Raw genomic sequence first — 26,065 nt, 5'->3', positions numbered from 1 at the left:
TACAGTAAAACTGATAATTTTGTTTTTAGTATTATTCTACTTAAGTTTCAGTTGTATCAGATTATAAAGGTGCCTGGTGAAACTCATTCCACTGTGGTTACTCAAAGGCTATTTGTTCCACCTGATAAGAAAATTCAAGTTTTTCCCTTAAACAGTCTGGATCTTTACCCGCTTCTTTTAAAAGTTCTGGGGTACAGGTCGTTCCAAAATTCCTCAGCAGGTACAGCTTCTCTTCTTATGTAGTGCACTACCAACTTTGCTACCAAAATGCTCAAAACACCGTTGTACTCGAGTTGTTGAAGAAACCCAAGGACGTTAGCCAGCACAAACATCTGCAGGTGCCTGGCAATTGTATCTATGGCAAGTTAGTATCTGTTCACCACCTTACCAGAGCTTACACCACCTCCGCAGCACAGCTGCAGAAGCATACATGCATTAGCTTCTCAGATGCTGCAGTCCACATTTAAGTCTAATTTAACTTCAGTTATCAATATCTTCAGATGTTTACCCTCTAGCTGCTACTACTGCCATAGCAACAAGTACCAACAAATGCTTGAGCAATCAATCTCACCAATGTCCCTGAGAAACTGGGCATCAGTTCCCCTCTGAAATCCCACAGTATTTGGATAAATTCTAACACCTTGGGACAACTCTGATAATTAGATTCAAACAACTGACTGCTGAAGGTCAAATAACTATTAACTCGCTCTTGCTAAAAGAAGTTCGAGCCTTTTGGGTTTGTGGTATTTTATGCTGGTTCTGAAATCCGTTGTTTGCTCTCCAGAGCTCCAGCCACTGTGAATGACTATGTGCATAAATCTGTATAAAGGATGAAGAGAAAATGCAGAACCTTTTCGTCTGCTTTTTTTGTAATAGATTGGTCTGAATCTGTCTGCAAGAAAACAGCGAAGAAAATTGTGTAGGAGAGTTTGCATGGATGTTCTTTGTCCCAGAATCAGGTTGGTGCTATCCATGCTCCCCTTTTGTATATGAAGTCACATTTTTAGAAATACTGGCTAATGGAAACTTAGACAGACTTAAAATTTACATATATCAGCAATATTTACAGTCATCAATATATATACAGCAAATTTATATTTTTTTAAAGTTTTGACTTCAGCATATACGGAGAGGTTACATTTTTAACAAACTGAATTTTAAAAAACCTGTCAGAAGGTACACAAATCTGTTTGCAGAATGCCTGCTCAAATTCCTGCTCTGTCATTTGACTCTAAGTGCAACCTGAAAGGCAGCAGGTCCTTGTTTTTTGCATGCCAATTTTTAGCTTGAATTAGTGAATATATTGTCTGAGTTTGCATGACCATAGCTGTAATGGAAAAATACATTTAATTTAAAGAAATAAAGAAAATTCTCTCTCCCCCAACTTTTACTTCAAAGTAAAAGTAGAGTACTTCAAATACTTTTACTTCAAAGTAAAAGTAAAGTACTTCAAATACTTTTCGATAACATAACATCGCTTGTTATTCTAAAGCGGTCTCCAGTCTTAAAAACTATACAACTTTGCCAGGAAAAAAACTGCCTTACAAAGCCCCACATTCCTGATTCTGAGGCTAAAATAACTTTCCATATAGTCCTATACCTTAAAAAGTTGCTCTCAGTTTCTGATGTCTCTCAAGCTTCTTTACAATCAGAACACAAAGCATTGACTTCTGTCATTGTACCATGTTTCGTACAGTTTTAAGTGGTATCTACTTAAATAGTAAGTTATTGCAGAATCCACTTACACTCTTCCTAACAGCTCGGCTAAGCAGCCTGGGTGGGGCAGCACTTGGGACTGAAGGCACCCTCCAGACCTCTTCTCCGGTTGATAACAAGCCTGCGAACAGCTAAGAACGCTTATAAAGGAGAATTTCAATACAACAGCACTTTCTCTGAAGAGAAAGCCATAGCATGAAATTAATATATACTGTAATGATTAGTACTGTAGTCCAGGTTTAGTTTATCTGATGTAGCCTAGATTTAATTCATTTGAAATCTCTATACTTACATTTAACTAACAATCCCATAATTTTAAGTTTTATTGGAAAAAATATTTCCTCTTGTTTAATGCTTTTTGTTCAGTTATGTTTTCTCTACACTAATGCAGAATCACAACAGTCAAGAAATGCTGCTCTCTGCAAGATTTATGGGGCAACAACAGATAGAATCATGTCCATCCTTCACCAGTATTCAATTTTGGGTACTCCAGTGATAAAACTCAAACCAAATGATTCAATTATAATAGCAAGCTGCTGTAAACAGAATTTCATTACCAATTTGTTGTCACTACAATTTTAATAGGCATTTTTATTTATTGCAGTATTTTTTGTATTTTAATCTAGGTTACGGTATTATACATGCCTATAAAACAATTATCAGAACAAACATTTATAGCGCATTCATTTATTAAAAAACCCAACCAAACCTCGAACACCTTTTCAGTCAAGAAGTTTGATTCCCTAGGACAAAAAAAAGCATGTAAAAAGAAGTTACATACAAGTATACTCTGATTTTTGCAGCTAGCTGTCTGCAAAAATACTGCAGAGAAACAAAATAGTTAAATGCAAAGTTAGACATCTTAGTTGGATCAAAGAGATAATTCATTAAGCTCGCAACAGTTTTTAAAGGAAAGAAAAGTCAGAGTTTTTATGTATTACAAAAGCTATTCACCTTAAAATGGAGTTAAGTTACTTATAAGGGCATCTCATTGTGGTCAACATACATGCTTACTAGGTGCTACCTCTTTGTAATTCTAATACACAACACAAGTAAGGCCTTTTCTGCACCATTCACTGTTCCAAAACATCTGAAAGAACCTAGTTTGGCCTAAATTTAAATTATATAACCTCCGCTTCTTTCAACGGGAGCTTTACAACTGTAAATAAAGACAGCTTTTGGTCCTGACATGGAAACTTAATTGAATTTTGAATGAACTAGAACATAACTACTTTTTTTTTTTTCATACAGCTACGTTCATTCTTTACAGCTAGCAACTGTCAGACAATAATACGAGTTTTCTTGTAAGTAAATGCACCCTCTGTGTGTACACTAAACTTTTTAAAACTGCATTTCAGATTCCCCAGAAGAAAGCAGGAAGAGTTACTCATCAGTTTCTTGCCTGGACTGCAACATTAGGTTGTTAACCTCTCGAATACTCAAAGCTCAGCCACAAAATTGGCACCTTCCACCGCTGAAGTACTACTCCTGTTCACAGCAACAGAGGATACAAGAGAGAAATCAAGCCCAAAACCTTCATTAGTGTCAGAATAAGACTTAAAACATCCAGGAATTTATGTTAAAATTCCCAGAGGAATCCTAACATTCATGATATACAAACTATGCCAACCCACAAATATAAGCAACAAAAACGTAACAGCCACCATACAACTTTAAAGAGGAGTAATTTCAAGCATTTCAGTAGATCTTAACCGTGACATTATAGATGGTGGGGTTGTCTTCCAGGCAATAAACACACTGAAAACCTCAAGGGCCAAGTAAAACAATTCTATCAAAGTCACACTATATAGAGTGCTGCCACCATAACTATCTTCTGAGGTCACCATGTTTTCTCCAGTAAGTTTTTACAACTCTCATAACAAGAAGATAGAGGAAAGGAATGTGGAAGAGTCAACTGAATCCTACTACACCATAAAAATCTACTGAGTTTTTTCCTGACGTACAAGGGATCTGTGAATTTGAAGTTTAAGACGACTTAGTACTAGCATTTCTGGATTGCGGGTCTAAACTTGCAAGTTCAATATTCCTCTGTATCATAGGATTTCCACTTCTGTTTTCTGGGTTTTGCTCTATACACAGCTACCTAGGTATAATTTAAAAAAAAAAACAAAAACCAAAAAGGCAAGAAAAACAAGCAAAACTATACTGACCTGTAATATGAGTAACGAACAAGGTACAGCAGCAGTACAGTGACCTGAAGCAATAGCTGCAAGGAAGCCCTGCTCTTGCATAGCGTAAGTCATACACAGGAGCTGTGCAAGTTTCAAGCTCTTCCCTCCAGCCATAAAAATTATGCAACATGTACTGCCTCCGTGCTACATACACAAAGAATACTTTTATAGAAACGGTTTCATAAAAATATTACAAACTGCTAGAGCAATCACTAAAGTAACCTGTCAAAAAATTGTCAAAATGTTTAGAAAGATCTTTCCTTACTACTGCAGACCTTTATTTGCTAAAGGGAATAAATTGGAAGGTGCAATTTGGATAGTCTAAACTACTTCATCGGCATATCCGCTTCATCCACACTGAGGGACATTAACAATGCCCTTTTGGCCTTACGGTAGCACAAGCAACATAATTGCTTCTCCTTTTCATTTCACTTGCAAAGAAATAAATTCACTATACTGCACTACGTACCGTAAAACAGACTGCTTAACAGAAGCAGAACTCACAACGAGGGGAAAAATTGAAGCCGGTTGCCAAATCTGAACTTTGGATTTGACTTAACATCAATCCCTACCACACTAAAGGTTACGAAGTTACATACAAAGACAGTGAATTTCTGGACTTCGTTGCTACAGGAAGTTATGGAGGTAGATAAGATCAGCAAGCTAAAAAGGGATTAAAAGATTTCATGGACAACAGGTTCTTAAAAAAATAAATAAAAGGAGTCAACAGGCATGTTCCAAAACGTCTCAAATCAGACAACGGGTGCTAGGGTGCTGGCAGAGGGGGAGGAAAAGGGATCGCTAAGTGGCTACAGGTAGTTTCTTCCGAGCAATTTCTCCTATTGCTGCTCTCCGGGACAGAGTACGGGACTAGACCAACCATTGGTCTGCCCCAACAGGACACTTCTCATTTTTAATGCTACTCCGACACTGAAATCTCTCTCGTTCACACAAAACCTAACTCCTCCCATGGGCAGGGAATCCTAAAACTCTGAAATTTGCCTTGTTTGAATTATACATCCTGTTTTCTTTGTTTTGTTATCAAGGGAGTTACATCTAAGATAGGAAGCAAAGCGTTTTAGATTAAGAGTTGTTTTCTATTGTTTTAAGTAGTCAGAAGGAAGTCCCAGTTTAAATAAACAGCCACACTGCCCAGAGATCAACACTGGGGAAATCTTTCCAAGCTTTCTTTTTTCAATCTGACATTAATTTTAGATATAACAGCTTTCAAACCTATTTGCATGATTTCATAGGTAATCTATTGCTACACTACTTTTGATATGTTCTTATCCAATATTTCATAACAAAACACTCGACCTAAATCAAGTCCCTAAAAGCCCAGTTCTCTAGTTATCAAGCAACATCAGAAAAGCATTGCTACATGCCCCTCTAATAGCATGTTATCAGATGTAAGAAATCTAAAAATACAACATGCTGAAGTACATTGCAGACTAAGACTGAATTTTAGACAACGCACAGATCTGTGTGCGCCCCACGATGAAATCACAAAGAGTTCAGTATCCAAATTTTACACTGAAGAAGAAAAAAAAAGAGACGGTATCTTCTGCAACAGGCAACAGCAAAGAAGCACACATACGTGGGTTAGTGACACTGTCGTTATTTACAGGCTAGACATGAACAATCTTGTCCTCATTACTATCACACACACACAAACACAGTGTTTAATCTCTGTGGTGAGGAATTAATGCAGGAAAAGCGCTTACACTTCCAAAAGACTCTAAACCGAACAGGAAAGCTGAACACAGTGAACTTCACAGGCTTCTAGAGATACACTGCCTGCAGTCGTCTTAAGCATTTAAAAGCAAAACCAACCGCGTAAGTTACGGTCTCCCACATCTCAGCTCCCCCACAACTACTAAAAGGATGGGAAGTCTGCCAATATTATCACCTTTAACTACTCAAGACCGATACAGCAGTGCAGCAGGTCTGGCTAGACAGTGTCAGAAGAGAAAAACAACTCCTGCTCTTGCTTCAGCTGGAGAGCTAACAATAGATGCAGTGCATTCCATGGATCAAATAGAGCTGCAAATAATCCCAGCATTTTTCACCATGGTCACACGGGGTACACAGGCTATGTCACCAAAGTTCTCCCCAAACTGGGGAAATACTGGGGGAAGCCTTGGGGCTTCTGTAGCCTGCAGCCACTCTTTCAAATGGCTTTTTAAATTATAACCTCTGAAGATGAGTGTAAGCAAATAGATTCTAAAGTGGTTTGAGCTGACCAAGCCTTGCCTAAACTGTGGATCAAGACATTCTAAAGCTAGGAAACAAAAGCCCCCATTTTAGACAAGAACCTGTTTTGCAAACAAGACATACCGAAAAATTTTAAAAATGCAAACTAAATTTAGGATTGATAGTTCAGCTGAAGTTTGCCCAGTTAATCCCAATCACAGAAAAAAAAAATAAATATCTTTATAAGAATAAAACAGCATTTTAAAAAAATAGTTTTAATTGGCATTACAAAAAATAATGTTCAATAATAATAATGTTCAATTAACTTCAAAACTTTTAAGACAAGAATAATGGCAAAAAAGCAGATATACAGTTATAAACAAAAAAAACGATTCTGATTCTAATTTCCACAAAGCTCACAATGAACTACAATTTTAGCAAGTGCTAGACATCGCTCATCAGTGTTTACTGAAGTTAGACAAAGCACAGATCAGATAAGCTTCATAAGCAACATTTATTTTGAACGAGCATAATTAAGTTCCAAAACCGTGACCTGAGCTAAGTTATTGAGGTAAAACACAGAAAACAAGGAGAACGGCGATATGCATTAACACAAGTTTGCAAACTCCACTACCAATCAAGTCCTCTTTACCGTATTAAATTTTTTTGGTAGCAACTCCATGACCTCTGGGCTACAAACCCAAGCTATAAAGATTGCCTTGTGCATGTTGTCCTGATCACCCCATTTACAGGTATCTGTAACCCTACAGTTATCATCTGGAAAGCGCGCTTGGCAGGTTGAGCTAACAGAAAGGCATTAACTGCTGAGTGAACAGAGAAAGCATTGGTTTCGTTAAGAACTCCACTGACAGAGGCTGGAAATGCAAGTAGTATTTCAGATTTTCATTTGTGCCTTTGCTGGCCCTGCTAGTTAAGATGTACAGGTGGGAGTGAAAAGCAGCACTCGTTTTTTGAAAGGAACATGATGTTACTGCTAAGAAAAATGGTCACTTACCTCGCACATCTGGATTCTACTTAGTAGAGTAAGTTAAACTCTTTCTGTACATGCATTTGCTAGAGCTAGATAAAAACACTGGACACTTTCCCCGCTCCCATTCCCTTTTTGATCTGTTCTTCCATATTATCTATGAAGCGTTTTAAGCCTAACAGCCGATAGGGAGACAAGCAGCATGAAGTTACTCATTTAAACCTAAAGATACTCAGCAGCGTACAGTAGATTAAAGAAACTCCATGAAAAGACCGTAACTACAAATAGTAGCTTGTTGCAACACAAAAGGAAAGCAAAATGAAAAGGTTTCCACATTTTTGAGCTATTTTGCAGACCAGAGGTATCATACTGACAATTTTTAATGAAAATTCAGCTAGTTTCTAGAAGCAATCATTCCATGATTACCACTTTAAAAGCTTATCCCCTAAGCGCACCAGCTAGCTACACAGAAAATTAGTATTTGATAACACTGTGTAGCAGTATTTCCAATACTTTCAGGCTGCTATGAAACACAAATAAGCCGTGCACAAAGAAGGCACACTGCCTATCTTTTCAGGTAGCATTTTTGCTAGGTGCAGAAGCCACAACTACTGCCAATTACATCTCAGCAAAATTAACTCACATGGTACAAAACAAAACAACTTCCATCAGAGATTTGTTTTCAAGTAAAACATTTTGCTCTAAAAAGAACTAGCTTATAATGTAGAAGAAGAACATACTGACTGTAAGTCACAAAATAGTCTCTAATGCACTAGACTTTCTTGAAGGCTTTTAAACTATGTAGATTCCTGTTATGACAATATACCTCATTCTGATAAAAACCTGGAGTTTCTCCTGAAAGTCAGAGCAAGTTCAAGCACTTTAGATTCAGTACGGAACTCGCCTACAATCCACTGCAGCAAACAGCAGCCTGGGTCGAACTGATTTTAATCAGGCGCCTACGACACACGGGTACCACGGGTAAGGGAACGAAATCTGAAGCATACTGCAGTTGTGTAACTGTCACAAGACAAGTGTTTATGGTAAAAAGAGGGTTACCCCTGCAAACCCGACCTCCTCCCTTCTTTTAGGTTATTATCAGCAGGCTGTAGCCCAACAGCTTACTCCATCAACTCTTGCACCCCGCTTGGATCCCAAGAGGGTAATCCTTCTTGACACCATGCCTCGAACATTACCAGGGAGTCTCATAGCATTCTCACTCTTTACACTTCAGTCTTTTCTCTGCGATACTATTAGCGATGCTAGCAACAGATTGCTCCACGCTGCTTTTTACAAAGCTCATGTTTTCAACCGCGTAAAACTTTGCAAGCTTCAACCACGACAGATGACTTTTTTTGTACACTTTGTGTCTGCATTTACTATGGATGTTTTCCCCATGAGAAAACCCTGAATGTCATAGCTACAAGCCTCAGTCTTCAGAAGACTGCAGTCCTTGGGCTTAGGCTGAACAGATTCCATTCCAAGCTGAGGAGAGACTCAGCAAAATTTTCCCTGAAATTACTACCACTGTATTTTCAGCTAGTGTTCAGAACCTCAGACCACAGAGGGATGTTGATCAGATTTGCAGAAGCAGATGCAAGGTTCTGAATGGGGAAGGAAGCAAGCTGTCAGGTTTATGAAGTTCCTATGTTTAACAGGATTCCTAAGAAAAACAGCAGCATAAACAATTAGTAAAAACCTGCTAACAGATAACAAATACATCTTTAACGTTACTTATGAACTAATAACGTCAAAGAAGTTTAATTTCCTCCATTTCTGAAGTCCTACGCCAATTACCACAGAGAAGTAGCAGATGCTGTAGAATGACTTGGTTCTTGACAGAATTTACAGGGCATTTTCATAAGAAAGATATACACAAAAATTACTGTAAGGAGAGCAGAAAGGAGTTTTGAAAACCATATTCAGATAGCAGCTATTGATGCTACACGCAGAGAACATGTCTCAAGCGCAGTTTTGCAATGCCTGTTCTGCAGCAGAACCATAAAGAAATGGAAGAGTACGCTTGCTATCATCGGAGAGGACAGAAGCCCAGAAGAAGATGCAAGCAGGAAAGAGGACAGGGTAAGAATTCTGAATAATATCGGCATAATGGAAAAGCGACTGGAGAGAAGTAAGTTCAGGTCGACATTTAGATATATTCCAGTGAACAGACGTAAATCAATACAGGACAGACTCGACAACATCAGCCTTGGCTTCCAAATGATGTAGACCAAGAGGAGAGTAACAATGGCAGGAGGTCTAAAAAACAGCCCACAATGAAAGATTAATGACATTGGTGATTTTAATCTGGAAAAGACTTAGGAGAAACATAAACCCCCACATACACTAGAGGTAGCTTCAAAGAGGAGAATACACTGTTCTCTACTGTCCACAGTTAGTGAGTATGGAAGCCTTAATATACAGAAAGATAGATTTAAATCACACAGTGAAACAAAGACTCCAAAGATAATTCAGAATGGGAGTAAGTTTCCTGATAGAGGCAATAGCATCTCAGATTAAAGATACATTTAACTGAGGTGCCCAAACTGCAGTCTACAGACCAGAGTCTGCAACAAAACTCTGGCTGCCCAGACTGCTCCCTGGCACCATTTTTTCCCCAGAGCCTCCCAAGATCCAGCCAGAGAGCACGTACAGCTATTTTGAAAACCTGTTCTTGCTGCTGTGAGGGTACCACAACACCTCCCTCCTTAATAACCAGGCATGCATCTGCCACATAGCCAAAACACATAGAAGTGACCCACTCTGTCATTCATTAGAGAGCAGCTGCACCTCCGAGTAGCTAAAACGAGTCACCTAAGTGGACTGTCCCATTATATAAGAAGACAGATGAATTTTTAAAGAACCTGAGAAATTACACTGTAATATGGTTAAAAATCAACCTTCAGATTTTAAAAAAAAAGTACAAGAGTTAAGAACAACTAGACGTTCTGGTTGCTTATATATGAGAGGAAGGAGTGACTTACGGCTGTAAAACCATTAAAAAAAAATCTTAGTTGTATACTCCCTCCTCTCGCCCCTCCGACCTTTTTGCTCAGACTACCTCTACCTTAGGCTAGATGGACTGAGGAGTAAACGAACAGCTAGCAGTTTCTTCATTATTCAGTGTGTAGTGACGTTTTTTGCACGTTAATCAAAACTTGTTCTGAATACCAAATTCAGAAGTTATTCGTGGTTTAAGCACAGTGTCATAAAATACAGCATTTGAGAGCTTCAAACTTGAAGATGCTTATTTTAAGAAATTAGCAGAAGTTGGAAATTAAAAGAGAAAGAGATAGGAAGTTCTTTCCTCCATGGGAGAGCTGAAGCACAGTAACTGGCGTGCCAAGCCTTCTGATGTTGATCATTTAATCCAAGATGATCTAGGGCCCTTTGTCTTCAGTGGCCATATAATGTTCTCTGTGCTTTGAAGGATTAAGGTACGGGCTGAATAATTTAGTGTTTTGACAGATCAGGCCCACAGTCTTAAGTCAGTCAATAAGAAAACAAGTCAGGACATAGCTAATGAACATCCCTGACAACTCTGAACAACTCAACCAGCACCAAAGGACGGAAACTCTCTGAAAAATAAAAAGCAGTCAGTTCTTGCAGAAAAACTGAGCTGAGACCATGACATCCTCTTCTCTTCAAGCAGTTCCCTACCTCATTCATTAGAGACTTTCCAACCTCTGCAACAGAGAAAGACAACCTAAACCAAAAAAAGCAGCCTCCAAACCACAAGCTAATTCTTTCTGCAAACCAGAATCCAGCCTCTATTGTAGGGGAAGACAAATAGCATATAATCGTTCACATGCTTCCACATTCTTTTTACATAGTTCTGCATATAGTGGATGCTTACAGGTATTAATTAATGACCAAGAGCTGGTAGGCTAGTGTGACTGAGCACACATACATGAAGAATGTATGGACTTCTCTTCAACAGCCAAACAGAACTTTGGACCTACTTGGTACCAACTCTATAGGATTTGCCCCAATTTAATTTCAGGTTTGGGGGGGAAGATGATGGACATGAGAAAAGCTGACTATTCTGTAATAGCCCTATTTATAGCAGTGTAGCACCGGAGCTTAAAAAAAAAAAAAAAAAAAAATCAAAATAGTATGCCCTACCCATACCCTGATTACTTTCCTCTGGCAACCATTAACATGGAAACGGATAGTTGCTTTATCTGCCACATGTTTTTGCTCATTTTGGATTGCTGCTCCATTATACTAGGAAGCACAACAGTACAAACTCCTCAAAGTAAAAAAATAAAAGTAAGGAAGAAAAGGTTGGCGGGAACAAAAGGAAAAAAATATTTTAAACCGTGTTTGTTCCTAGCCGTTAATTTTTGCTCCCCATCATTTGCCTCTCCATCCCAAAGTTATGCTTGGAAAATGTCTGTGGAGATTTTCTTTAGCCCTGGATGCTGTCAGCAAAATCACAGCTGTTACCAGACTTGGAGGAAAAAGGAGAGAGTGGGCTACTTGATAACAGGAATGAAGAGATTACTCCCACGATATTACAGTTGGATTTAGGGTCTGATCAGCTAAAAGTGGAGGGGTACTTTAAACACCTGAAGATAAAAATAAATTGATTAGTATTTTAAAGCATTTAACTTTTAAATGCTCTCTGTCCTACAACCAGTGTTTTCAGAACATCCATTTTCTACTTTGAGTTCCTTTAAGATTTACCTAAGCAGCCTACCAACGCGCTACTTATAACTTACATCTCCAATTTCCCAGTTTCCTGCGTGTATTCTAGAACTTCTCCACTCTACACATTTAAATAAGTTCATTTCAATGAAGTTACAGCTAAAACTGTTACCTTCACAATTGAATGGCTTTCTGCCCCCTCCTCAAGAAGGAGGCAGTTTTACAAATTCCTACTGCTTCCTGTGCCAAAAGATACCATTAAAACAAGTCATCGTAGCACTGAAAGCCACAGGCAGTATTCGCCAAACAGTTCTGCAACAGAAGAAGGATTCGTCTTCCCAAAACAGAAAGCACAAAGCCCCCAAACATCCCCCTCCCTGTCATTAAATCATTTCCCTGTAACAGAGCTCAGGTTTGATCTCACTACATGTAGAATGCCATAAGAATTTTTTTAGGTTGCATCAGGTTCTCTTTGTGTACACAGAGAAACGGTTTCTCTTGGGTCTGCCTGGGAACAGGCGTGCAACGCTCTGGCATTGAGCTCTGAATCAAGCAGCAGACTACAAGAAAGAAAATGCTATTATTAATGGCTGCTTGCTCTTTTAACGATGCCTTATCTATTGGAGGCATCCCTTTGGCAAAACGAGCAAGAGAACAGTACTGAGAGATGTTTCGAATCTTTCCTTTTGAATCTTTCCATTTTGACTCTTCCTTTTGACTTCTGCTTTATTAAGAAGCCACACATGTAAGTAAATGTACAATAACACTAAAAAACCCCAGCTCCTTACAAATGTACTTCAGACTGACGATTTAAAGAGATGTTAGACAATTCTAACAGCAAAAAAAGTGACAGTATTTGACCTGCTAATTTTAGTATCTAACTTAATTTCAGCTTACATTTGGTGAGTTGGCTTTCAAAATCCACAATAAAATTCAGAGAACTGCTTAAAATAAGACGGATTATTATATGGGATAAACATTACAGCACGTAAGACACAATGCATGCATTTTATTCTTAAAAGCACAGTATTAAAAATCCGCAGCTTTCAAGTTTCTGCATTTCAGTCATCTGCATCGCATGACAGCCTTTGAAACAAAGATCAACTTAACATCCTTCCAGCTTTCAAATATTATTGTTGCCTTCTTTTCCACTACAGAAGTCTAACTAGATCATAAAATAATGCCTTACCAGATGTTGTCATTTGTCCATTACTTAATTACTGGACCCCGAGCCACAGAAGGTAATTTTCCCAAACACGCCCTAAACATTTATTCCAGAATCCATCTAGAGTGAATGTAAAGAGTTTGGATGCTTAGATTGGTTGGTTTTAGCACTGGGGGGAGTGGGGAGATAGGGAGGGGAGGTATCAACATATTCAAATACCAAAGTTAATTCTAATCGTTAAAAATGAACCGGATCTTTTGGTTTCAAGATTCACATAGTGCTATCTGCATTAATTTCCTCTGCATCACATTTAAAGCTTTTCAGAATTCATAGCCTAAGATTTTTTTCCATACAAGAAATTTCTCCCTTTTGAAGCCTTAACGTGTTGCTTGGCAATACCGTCCCACCTCGGGGAAGATAACCACCACCCTTTTTGTCTGGTTGGAAGCCTGATTGTGTTGCACAGGTGTCCCATCCATCTGAAAACAAAGAAAGGCTCTGCAAGTACGCTGACGTCACCGCAGCTACAGCAAGCACCAGAATAGAAACTCAAATACCTTCTTCATACTACAGCCCTGCAGCAGGAAGTCAGAACCATACCCTCCCCTTCAAGTATAAAATGAACGTGCAGAGGTATGTGCTGGGAATACAAATTTAATATATCCTGTACTAAGTGACAGTCTGTTTGTTGCATAGCAACAGGAATCTGCTGCAGAAAAACAATATGGAACTTTCGGGTTTTTTCACTTGCCAAGCTACAATTAACCCCAGTCTTCCTGAGAAACAGAACGACCACAGCATAAACATTACCCTCCTCACCAACCTAACCAAAGATGCTAGGTCCAACACTTACTCTGGTTTACATTAAAATGATTCTGTGCATTTAAATGTTTGTAGTGTACGGTGCTGCTGAAAGGAAATCCATTGCTGCAGTGCATATGGCCAGCAACATTTTAATTCTCTGGTAATGTCCAAGAAAATGTTCTTAGGTGCATAAAATTTCCATTCTTAAGTGGGCAATGCTTTCATCATTTTATACCAGATTTTTGTCATACTATGCAAAAAAAATTAAAGCTCTCAAATTCGAGAAGAAAAGCCTATGGCTTTGTTCCTAAACAGTCTCACTTTGGTTTGTTTGTGCTGTGTGTGTTTGTTTGGGGGCCTGGTTTTGTTTTACAAAAAAAAATAAAAACGAGCATCAACCCAAACTACTTTGAATTTAAGATCTGTTCTGAATTTTGAAGCTAAACTACGTGTGGACATGTAAACTGTGTTTCTCTTCACGGGAGAGAAAGTTTTTTGCAAGACAGTATGAATTGCATACAATCTCTCCCCCTTCCCCGAAGAACAGGGAAATTACGATCACTCAGCCGGTTGGGAAATTGATACATGGTAAGTTATATGAAAATACGCAACACCAAACTGGGGAGATTCCTCTCTGGTTTTGTTTCTTTGGGTTTCTTACAAACACCCTCCCCATTCCCGGACAAGACCACGGTAAGTTCCCTGGGAGTTACAACCAAAATATCTGATGAGTGGGCTTTGGGGCGAGTCCACTCCCTACACCCACCCCAACTGCAGACATTAGGTGAAGACAGGGAGCTCAGTTCAATTCAGAAGGAATAAATGCAAGATTTCAAACATATGGATGTTGAATACTGAGGTTGCCACGACATAAATCGCCAAGCCTGAAAGCATTCCTAAGAGTTACACTAACAGCTCAGTCTTCATCCTAACATCACTTAAAAATATGTGCTATTTGCTTAGAAGAACAAGTTAAGGAAAAAGTTATGAAGGCCTTACTAAATAAGGCCCAGGTAACCCACAGCATACCATTAATGAATGAGCTTACAAACACTTCCCAATTCAAAACAGCTAAAGATTTCTGGTACCATACAGTTACTTCTCTCCCTCTTCATTCACAAGTAGTGAGCCACAGAACAGACCAGACAGAAATCAGATACCTGATCATAAGTGAAGATTGTCCATCAAATATTGGGACTCCTAAACAAGCGATCCCCTTCGTACACAGGCAGCACACAGACGTTAACAGTACGTATCAGAAACAGTGTCTTCTTTTTATTGTTGGGGCAGGGAGGAGTGCAAGGGGAGAAAAGGATGCACACGAATTGAAGGCAAGATATTCACAGCATTCAGAACTGGCTTAACTGTACACTCTTCTATCCCGTGAGGACTAACTAGGGACTTCAACAGGGCAAAAATAAAATCCTACTATTCAGTATTCTTAAGCATAAGTCACGTCTAAAGATGCAACCCTTGCAATGCAATCCACTTTTATCTGCATGTTACAGATTGACTATACACAAGTCACACTAGTGACCAAGACCACGTCCCCACAGAAGTGACACAGATGGGCTCCTCAAACAAGGCACTCCGAGCATTTTTTTTTTCCAGTGATTCCCAGTAGTCAGATGCTTCAAAGGAAAATACACCTTCACATTTCACCCGGGAACAGTAACATTTGAAAAGTATTTTCACAGTTTTCCTTTTTGACATTTTTCTCTGCAATGCAATCTCCACTTCCTTTATGCAGACATTATGTTTGCAGAGTAATGCAAAAACAAATGGCAATTTAAGTAGTATCCTACAGCTGCTTACCTGTTTTCAAGCACATAATTCCTTATTCTTTGAAATAAGGATGATACCAAATATTGCTACTAGGTCAGACATCAAAACTATGAGCTACCTATAAAAAAATAAAACACACAGCAACATTTACCTGTATCTGCAACGTGCCTGCAACAATCCACACAGTACAAAATCTCCACATGGTGTCTCCAAAGAATTGAATAACCTTCTCAGGAACTCAGCATTTGAATGTCTGAAAGCTTGCCCGTGTCCTGTTCTCCACCACAGCAGCAGTTGATCTAATAAAAGATATGGCCTCTCCTTACTAAACCTTTGTCTAGTTTATATCCTTAGAGCAACACAGCTACAGCAACAGTATTCAGAACCTGCAAGACAACCTTTGTCTTCATCTTACTGCCATCCATTCGTGGATTTAGCTACTGTTTGAAATGGTGGCAATTACAGTAACACAGAACTGTTCTATCAGTGAATAAGAAACATACAGCAAATAAAAAAGATACAGGAATACCCTTTGGTTTTAAAGTTGCCTTTATAGTATGCCAACCCAAGAAGCCTGAGATGCACTATTCTTTCAAACTTTATGAAAAGACTACTCTAAGATATTGTCCAAATACAAAATGAAGTCCCTGGACCCAGCAGTCTAGATTTCTTCACCTCCCAACTTGGTTGTAAGGTCAGATGTAAAGTTCAGCAGTAATAATTTTGAGAATAATTTATATATGATGCACTTAACTGAGCTGATCACTAAACTAAAGGCCACTAGACTGATCACACCATATTGTGGAAACTAGAACAATGGTACTACCACAATCTTGGAGATTGCAGCATGAGATCTCTAGGGTGCAAAATTTGTTTCATTTACTTCTTTTACATATTTGATGCTTTAGTTTCCTCCCTCAATCTCAAGTCAAAATTTTCATCTGAAACCTACTGCTGCATTTCCAGACAGCAGCTAAAAACCCAACGAGACCACCGAAATGCTATGAAACCTCGTTCTCGATTACTCTCCAAAACACGTAACGCTGAAGAAGCAGCTGAAGTACTGGATTCAACTTTTGCTTAAGTTTATTAGCAACAACTTACTGCTCAAGTGCTCTAGCCATTCATCTGCTCTTCCTTCTACTCTTGATGACACACGGATTCCCTGCTAGCTTTCTAAGATTAACATACCTCCTCGGCCATCTCTTGGTCAGAAGAACATTGAACTGGATAGGTCTTTCATGTCTTCGCTCACCCCTCAAACAGCAGGCTCTAACCAAGAGAAAAGTAGGTACTACTGTCTCCATACTCTGTTTCAGACCAGATGGTTCGTATCTGACTAGGAAGGCAGCCCTGTGTTCAAAACATGTTTGTTTCATATACATACATGCACTGAATGGAGATACAAAGGATCGGCTGTTTCCTGCACCATCCTCCTGCTCTACTCACACCAAAGTGATTCAACTAAATACATCAGTGTATAAGAATAAACTAAAAGACAATAGGAGTCTCTGAATATAGTCAGAACTCAAGAAGCTGCTATCAAAGCAGTAGTATTCTGAACTAGAAAAAAAGTACCTCTAAACCCAATTTTCAAGAAAATCTGTATTTTTGCTAGAGTAGTATATAACTATAACCAAACTATGCCTGCTCTTAAGTAATATGTTCAGTGATTAGACTTACACATACAAATGCTGAGCTTCAGCACTGATCATTTTCCTAACAGCGCTGTCATTTGCTATTGTGATTTACTGTCTCTGCCATAATTAGGTTCATTTGGATTAGGTCTCACTGTTTTGTCAGTCTGGCCACACCATCTATTTCAGACAATAGGTAACGATGTTTATTCTGAAGTTGTAAAGTCCATTTAACTTAATCCACAGTAGCCAACTGCGGTTTTCTAAAAATGGGCTTTGTAGATGTGTTCGAGAACACAGTACAAGTTTTTAGTAAAGCTTCGCTGGGTTCAATTTTAAGTACAAACCCAACAAGTTAAAAAAAGAAATCTGTTCCATTAACTTAGACTGAGTACTTTTCTAGAAGAGTCAGCATTGTTTAATGGACTAAGGTTTGCCAAAAGGATCATCATACACTTTCCTCAAATATCAACAAGATTTCAACACAGGAGAGAAAATGAAAGATGTACACATCACTATGCACTGTTTATAAAAGACTCCAAGCTTTTAAAAGAAAGCAAAGAAGGGGAAAGGCATTTTTATAGAACAGGAAAATATACAGAGAAAACAAGTTTTCAAAACAAGTAGCAGTGTCTATTGTTCACTGTAATGCGTTTCTGACATGAACATCTACAGTACCTAGAAAAGACAAATTCTTGCTAGCCTAGAGTTGGAAGCTTGCTACCTGAAGAACACTTAGACTTAACAAAGGCTATTTCAAGAGCTAATGATTTTAAGCAGCAAGACTACCAGGTTCAAGGCCCAGATTTACTCACAGCATACGCTTAAGTCAGATATGCAAAGCCAACCAGAAAGCTGAATGGAACCTAAAAATACCAACCGCCTCTTTCCACCAAGGCCAGGAAAAATACCACTAATACAGAAGTATTTGAAGTTCCATTGGAAATACATGAACTGCAACAGAAGCCTAATCATCTTCCTGTTTATTACCTGCGTTTTCAATCCCATACAATAAGAAAAAATGCAGCTTCAGTGGAAGTCTCCACAAAATATACAATTCTAGCAGATATGACCACATACAAAGACATATACTGATCTACATAACTGAAACACAAAAGCAGTTACCAGTAGCCAGACGAGACCACAATAAAACATTCCCTTAACTACATGTCCCTCAAAGTTTTTCAGGTAAAAATCTGGTATCGCTGTACGGTAACCTGCAATAAAGTGACAGCAGTCAGTGCACTAAAAAATCTTTAAGGATTAAACTCTATTTTAGGAAGTTGCTTTAAGGAGAATGACACGTACACAGAAATTTATTTCCTCTAGAAAGAAATGAAAATATTTCTCTAGGTGCTATAAAACTGCAACTAAGGCATAATAAGAGGCTTTACCTATACCAGTGAGCACTCTTCTTCTTTTACTATTCTGCTAAATACCAAGTTTTGAAACTTTTTCTTTTTTAAACTAGGTGACTAGTATGCTCAGAACACAAGCACCCCACCTCACCTTCTTTATGGAATTTGCAGTAAGGATGGATTACTTTGTCACCTGAGTCAGGAAACTGAAAACAACTTTCAAATTTGTGAAGAATAACGAAAGAACGAGAGAACATTTGAAACAAAATCCTTCCAACCTTGTTTGTGCTGCAAACTGGGAGTTTAGAAAGCTTTTTCTGGCAGCACACCAGTCCAGCAAAGTAGCATTTTTGTACCACCCTCGGGAGTGCAATCAGTTTCTACTTCTCTCCCCCATACTGCACTGGGCGTCAGCACCTTTCTTCACCATAATTTAAAAAAAAAAAAAAGAAAAAAGAAAGAAAAACCCCACAACATCAGCCTACACAGTTAGCAGAGAAGCATACCAGTTTTGGACTAAACTGAAACAGTTCTTACTATTCTTCCTATATATAAGCCAGCTTTGCCTGCAAAATTTTTAATGCATGAAACTAAGAGCAGATTTTTTTTTTTGCTCGAACATTGATCGTGTTTTCTTTTCATGAGCCCTGCCTAAAGATCACTCATGGAGAGCAAGAGAATCTTACTTCAACTCCTCATCTTAACTTGTGCATTCATTCCCAAAACACGTGCTTCTTACTTACTAGCAGTTGCACTGGAAAGACTAATCCAAAGCAGACTGACAACTCATCTCACGTCACATCGAACAGCCCTGTTTTCTCTATCGGGCTGTCACAGCATTTGGGCAGTAAACCCAGAAAAACGTCCCATCACCTCCCAAGGAGCAGTTCCATAAGCTGCCCCTGAGTGTCTACAGAACTACATTAGGAGCAGCACATGTGTAACACTGTCAAAAGGTGGAAAGCGTGATTTTCACGTTCTTTTTTGGAACTTTTTAAACGTTAGTCACGGAACAGCTACAGTGAAGGAGACTTGTAATCAGTAATAGTAGGGGAGAGGCTTATCAATTATAGATCTGAAATAAAACTCAACGTTTTCCTCTAAAACCTGTATTGGTACAGAGCGTTTTAAAACGAGGGAAAACTACTTCCGACTCAGTCACTTAGATATATGTTTTTCTTTCCTAAGTTAGAAAATTTGGAAGTTAAAATAAGGTAGTGCAGCCACTTCTAAAGGGAAAAAAGATTCTGGATGTTATTCAATCCAAAAAGCTATATATAACCCTCATTCTTTTCCAGGTTTGCGAGAACACGTGGGAAGTTGGGGCAGAGGAGGGACAGCAGGGACACACCACCAGCTTTTCATCTATCTGGCAGGTTTAAATACGGACAGATACAAAAGTGGCTTGGCTCCCATATTAATCCCAAGACAGGTGCCAGCCGCCTAAGAACACAAGGTTGTTTTATACGATTCACGAGGACTGGCAGGGAAAGGCAGGGGTGGGGTGGGGGAGCGAGGTAGGCACCACCAAGAACGACTTAAATACACTGAGGCTGCTCAACAAGGCTTGCGTGGCTTCTGCCCCTGCTACTTCTACTTTTCGCTACTACTGACAGTCGAATTTCTTGAACTGAACATAAAGCACATATCTCCTGCTTTCTCTCAACACTACAGCACTCTTAAAACCTCAACATGTCTGCATGTTGAGAGAGCTGGCACATGTATTTCTACACTGCTGAGCAGAAGCAGGCATGAACTGTCAAGAGCAATTCGAGATAAAAGGTCAAAGTAAAGGAGGGAATAATTCTGTTTCACAAAATACATTTGCTCTCTAGTAATGAAAGCAAATGACTCTAGCCAGGGGTTCAGTAACCTGCTTCCATGACAGTTCTGCATGAAATGCACTGGCATGGCAAGAAGCAGTTCTCATTACAAACTATTTCCAATCACATGCCTAAGGCAGCGCCGCAACACGCCACTTAGGGCATACGCGTGCCAGCAAAGCATCCGCTGAAACAGGTGCTGGAAGAGTAATTCCTCTGCTTTTTATGGAAGTGTAGAAAAAAGCCTTTTACACGATAGCGGTCTGAAGTAGGACGCTAACTAACTCGCTCTTGTTTTCTGACCTCCAACAACAAACAACATGAAGCCCTGAATCAGAGTCAAGAAAAAACTTGTGCATCCCATTACAGAGAGCGTTCCTGAATTATACACACTCCCAGACTGTTTCTAATTTTTAGAGGCTGACAACATAATTGCTAAGATGGTCATAAATAGCTTTTTCTAAAAAAAAAGTATCCTGATTCCTGCACCCTCCATTCACACAGTAATCTTTTAAAGACTTATACTTCTACTATCAAAATAATTCACTAAACTATCCAGAGACCTTGAGGGCAAAACAGTTGTCAGATTCCCTATCAGGTGGGCAGAAACAACCCATCCAAAAATCACTTGCAACTGTCACAAATGAAGTGCTCGCTAAAGACTGCACTTCTATCAGACAGATGACTCAGTCCATCTGTTAGTTTACTTAAGAACAAGGAAAATAACCTGAATTCTTGCATTCACCTGGAAAAAAAAAACTGCCTACACCACCAATTTTACTCTTGAGATACAAGCAATTTCAGGAACTGTAGTGGTTGCAGTTCTGCGTATCCACGCTAATTTAACTGCCTGCTTGCACTTCCAACATTTCGTCAAATATTTCTCAACCAAATTAAGCTTTCTACTTCAAATACGCTATTCGTGCAAGCATTAAAACGAAAGCGAAGGCACAATTCCAAAGCGTTACCCTACATGTTGATGTACACAATAACTTAATGCCACCATTGAAATTAATGGCTTTGCTACTCTGCTATTTTACTACCTTAAATAACTGCAGTTATTACAGTAGACTGAACCACACTACTGTCACTGATAATACAATGCTCTTGTATACCCACTTTTCTGGAAACCCTGGGAAACGTGTGTGGGTTCCTTCAAGAATTCCTAGTCCCAATGAAGGTACATGTTTTGTTACTTTTGCAGTGGGCTTTCACTCATGTATTAAAGACCTAAAAAAACCCTGTTGACTATGGTATCAGGTACCTTAGCACATTTAAAATATAACGAAGGCTTACTAACCCAGGCATAAAATACACTGACTTTTAAACGATGACATGGATTACATTCTAAAGCAACATACTTGAGCAGAAAAGCTGCTGAATGTAAGTAAGTGGAAATTTTCATACGGTTTAGAGACCACAAATTTAGCTGCTTATCTTGAAAACACAAGTGAGGATATGACGTGATTTTCTAAAAGCTCAAAATCTACAATAATTTAGCTGCTTGCCCTGTCTAAACACAGAATGAACATGCACACATACAATATGCATAGTAGCCCACCACAACCACAAATCAATATACTGAGCTCTGGAAAGACTAGAATTTAAAAGTCTAGAAAAATACTGTTTCCTTCCGAGTTCCTGCAACTTGGGTAATGAAACCAGACTAAGCAGTCTGCTTTCCGACTAGCACACTAATGAAAAACAATTCTTTCCCACACAAAGAAATGGATGGAGTAATCCCAAGAGAAGGCTGTACAGTTTGATTAAAAAAACCCGTCAGTATCTTGGAAAGCTCATTTATTTTCATTGGAGTTAGCATACAATATGAGCTTGATACCAAAAAATAAAAATTTAAGAGAATGCAGTTAACCTTCACTGTAGAATCCCAGCTCTAGCAGGAGAGTTATGTTTATCAGCTTCTGTAATACAGATTTCAACATACGCTTCAACAAAAGTCTGTTCACGCATGTTCTTCTCGTACGAATACGATGGGAAGTTATGCTATTACTAGAACCAGGGCACCAAACTGTGCTGTCACCTAGATCTTCACTAGGTAACTTTTCCCCCCACCACATTCCAGTCAGCTAGTAAATGGAAACCTCACTGGATATGCCTATTCCTGGATACCTATTACGAGCTAAGGGCATTCAGGAAACTCTATTAAGAGCAGTATTTAGTCAGCTCACCACAATACAGTAAGAACAACAGGCATTCATGGGAATCAACTGTTTACCTAAAGCGGGGGAGAGAGAGACACACAAGCCCTGGTCAAGCTGGCTCCTAAAACAAGTAACTTCGTACTTAGGCTAGACCATTGAACTGGGATATTTAATATTCAAAGTTTATCAGCAACCTATAACCCCCAACAGATGCTACTCAAATAGCATCTAATTTTAAAATCAAATAACAAAACAGACTTCTGCAACAACTAATTCTTGTGCACCACTGATGTTTCCCTCTTACTGAATTGCTGATTATTTCATAATATGACGATGCTCTTTACAATGATGTTTAGTTTTCATTTGACATAAGGAAAACCAGTTTGCTCTTCAGTAACTGACCAGCTGACCACCCCGACAAGATGCAAGATCATAACACGAAATCATCAGAATTCTTTCAGGCTCGCGATGGCTGAAGAATAGGCTCTCGCACACGTATGTGCCAAAGGACAGAGCAGAAACTGAAGGCTTTTTTTTCTTTCACAGCTCATCTCAGAATGACTTCTAGTATTTCTTTCTTTTTGTATTCTTTGGAGCACCAACTGCATACTTACCTGCAGAACAGCAATAGCAGAATGCAGTTTATGCATTCCAGGAGACCACCAATACTGCTTCAAAAGTTATGTTTTTAGTATTAACTGCCAAGATTTAACACCACCTGCAAACAGAGGAGCTATACATGAAACGCTGGTCACTCGTCCCGTCCACCTTGTCACTCCTCCCCCATCACGACTTGCCTTGACCACCAAATACACATGACAAGACATTTCCCTGAACAAAATACAGCGTGAAGATACTGTTTAAACACGTTTCAGAAATAGCCCGTCAATCCTAGCCTAAACAAGTCCAAAGAGAGAGCGTGCACTGAAAGCTTGCCATTGTACTGGAGCTGGACCAATTAAACACAACTGAGTCGATTTAATAGTGCCTCTATAGAGAGAAAATACTTCTTTAACCACATCGTTTTCTTAGCCTGTGTAGTTTAAGTGGTACAGTTTGCTTCTTTTTACGAAAGGCTTAACAATGAGCGTTCTCGAAGGCAGATTCCTTTGAAATACCCGATGACCACTCAGAGCGACCATCCAGCTTGCAACTACATTTCCCTCTTACCAGCTTAACGCTCTGCACTCACGAGAGCAGGTAGAAAGTTTCAGACCTGTAATATATTCATTTGCCTGTCTTTACTAACTGCTTCAAGTCAACTACCCAAGCATCTAAATAAGCAACCTAAGGGTAGGTTCAACCTAGACACTTCCCTGTTACGCTGGTTAAGAGAAATACTTGCACGCCCTCCAAGCTGGCAGAAGTCCTAGCACACACGCAGTTACATCAGCGAAAGAGCAGTCTTGCTGGTACGGCTTACTTCACCCAGCATCACCCCCACAACTGAAATACATTTTGCCAGTACGAAAACCAAATTTATACGGGGCTTCTCAAAACATTTATGCCAACTTTTGCTAGAGTAACAGCACTCACTGTGTTAAAAACAGTCAAGATAAGAATGAAAAAAAAAAACCCCTCTGTCTGAAGGATCTGGGTATGAACTGTACGTTTTGTAAGTTCTACCTTTTTATTTGCAGAGCATCTGACTTCTACAGGAGCAACAGGAATAAGTGAAAATAAATTATCACAAGCCAAACAAAGCTTAAAATAACGTAGGACATCAATACCTGCGGTTAACAAAGAAAACTAGAGGGAAATACAGGAACACAATTCCAAACAGAACAGCAGGGAGACTGTACCCATGCTTCTCGCTGCAAGGCTGCCCTTCCACTGAAGGCGTGCACACGCGGGGGGGAACCCTTAAAGTTCAAAACATGTAATTAGGATTCTACTGTCTTTACAGAGCATTCTAATGGCTCGTCAGTTTTACGCCGCAGAGGAATTTGATGATTGTCATCACGCAAATCTCGCCGAGCTGCACTCCAAAGGACCTCACGACTTAGGGTCATCTTTAAGACAAAGAAGGTTCAAATCCAACTGCAAGCCAGGCAGTACCTTCCAGGGGAAAAGACAGAAAGAGAAGAGCGACTCGCCCCCCGCCCTTCAGCCGAGGGACGGGCCTGCAGGGAGCACACCGTCCCCGGACGGAGAGAGCAGCGCTCGGGCTACCGAGTCATTTCCCAGCGGGTCCTGCGCCAGTCCCGGGAGGGGACGGTGGAAACAGAGCGGGCACCAGAAGGAGCGGGGGGGAACACCGGGCACGACACACGGGACGGGGAGGAGGAGAACCGCCTTCAGACGAAGGCGCCGCGGGGAGCGGCAGTCCCCGGCGGGAAGGCGGGAGGGCCCCCACCTCCCTCCTCCCCCGGCCCCGCCGCGCCCACCTCAGTGTTTACACCGAGACCTCCAGACGCGACACCCCCCCGGCGCCTCTTTATCCGTTACCGAGGGAAGAGCCCGGCGGCGGCGGCGGCGGCGGCTGCAGCGCAACGCGCGCCGGCTGAGGCGGCGGGAACGGGGGAAACACCCGCCACCGGCAGAGGAAGAACGGAGACGGGCGGCCGCCCCCCCGCCCCGGCCCGGGCCCCGCCGCCGCCTCCCGGCGCAACTTCGCCGCCGCGGGGGACGGGGACGGGGACGGCGGGGCCGCCCCTCCCCCACCCGCCACTAACAATGGGCCCCTCCCCCACCGCGGGGCTCCCCGCAGCCCGGCCCCCGCCCCCTCCGCCGGCCGAGCCTCGCGTCCCCCCTCACGGCTCCGGGCCGCTACGGGCGGGGGGCACGGCGCCCACCCCCCCACCGGCCCGCCCGCCCCGGGGCCGGCCCCTCACCTCATGGTGCTGCCCGGGGCCGGGGAGCCGCTCCCGCGCCCTCGCTCGCTCCGCTCTGTCCCCCGCCCCGCTCCGCTCCTCGCCGCTCCGCAGCGGCCGGCGCGTCAAGGGACAGCGAGACCCGCGGCCGCCGGCGCCTCCCCGCCCGTCTCCGCCGCTCCCTCCGCCGCCGGGCCGGGCCAGACCACCGCGGGGAGCCGGGGGGTGGGAGGGGACGAGAGCGGTGGGGGAAAGGGGCGGGGAGGAGCGAACCAACGCGCGGGAAGGGCGGGGGGGAGGAGGAGGAGAGCGGGCGGGCGAGGCCGGGGACACCGGCGGGGCCGAGGGAGCGGCGGCGGGCGGGGGGCGCGGCGGCGGCGGCGGCGGCGGCGGGGGGGGCGGCGGGAGGAAGGGGCGGGCCGCGGAGGCCGCGCCCCCCGCCGCGCTGCCGCCCGTGCGGGTGAGCGGGGCTCGGCGGCCCCGCGCGGGGGGGGCCGGGCCGTCCGCAGGTGAGGCGGCGGCTCCGCGGGAGGCGCTCCGCAGCCCCTCCTCCGGAGGCGCGGTCGCCCCGGCGGCTCTTTCCCCCGCGGCCCCGGGCCATTGTCCGCCGGGGCCGGGGCCGGGCGGCCCCGCGGGCCGGGGGAGGCGGAACCGGGCCCGCCTCGGGGGCCCCGGCGGCGGGGCTCGCGCCGTGACCCGCGCCCGGAGCCGCCCCGGAGCGGCGGAGGCGGGCGGGGGGCGGGGAGGGCGCCCGCAGAGGCGCGACCCGTCCGGCGGAG

At 41.7% G+C, this 26,065-nt stretch overlaps 1 protein-coding gene across 4 annotated transcripts in view; it reads right to left on the bottom strand.

Annotated features, from left to right (window-relative positions):
* The window catches only part of ENAH (ENAH actin regulator), a 99,886-nt gene extending 74,536 nt beyond the window's left edge, over positions 1-25,350 (bottom strand). For all 4 annotated transcript variants that reach the window (XM_059830055.1, XM_059830060.1, XM_059830068.1 and 1 more), the window contains exon 1: positions 25,308-25,350. In XM_059830055.1, the coding sequence (XP_059686038.1) occupies positions 25,308-25,312 (5 nt within the window). In that variant the 5' untranslated portion in view covers positions 25,313-25,350. The remainder of the gene's footprint in view (positions 1-25,307) is intronic.
* Between the last annotated feature and the right edge of the window lie 715 nt (positions 25,351-26,065).

Source organism: Gavia stellata, chromosome 2, assembly GCF_030936135.1.
Source record: "Gavia stellata isolate bGavSte3 chromosome 2, bGavSte3.hap2, whole genome shotgun sequence".
NCBI classification, from domain to species: domain Eukaryota; kingdom Metazoa; phylum Chordata; class Aves; order Gaviiformes; family Gaviidae; genus Gavia; species Gavia stellata.
This window is presented reverse-complemented; position numbering and strand designations above follow the sequence as displayed.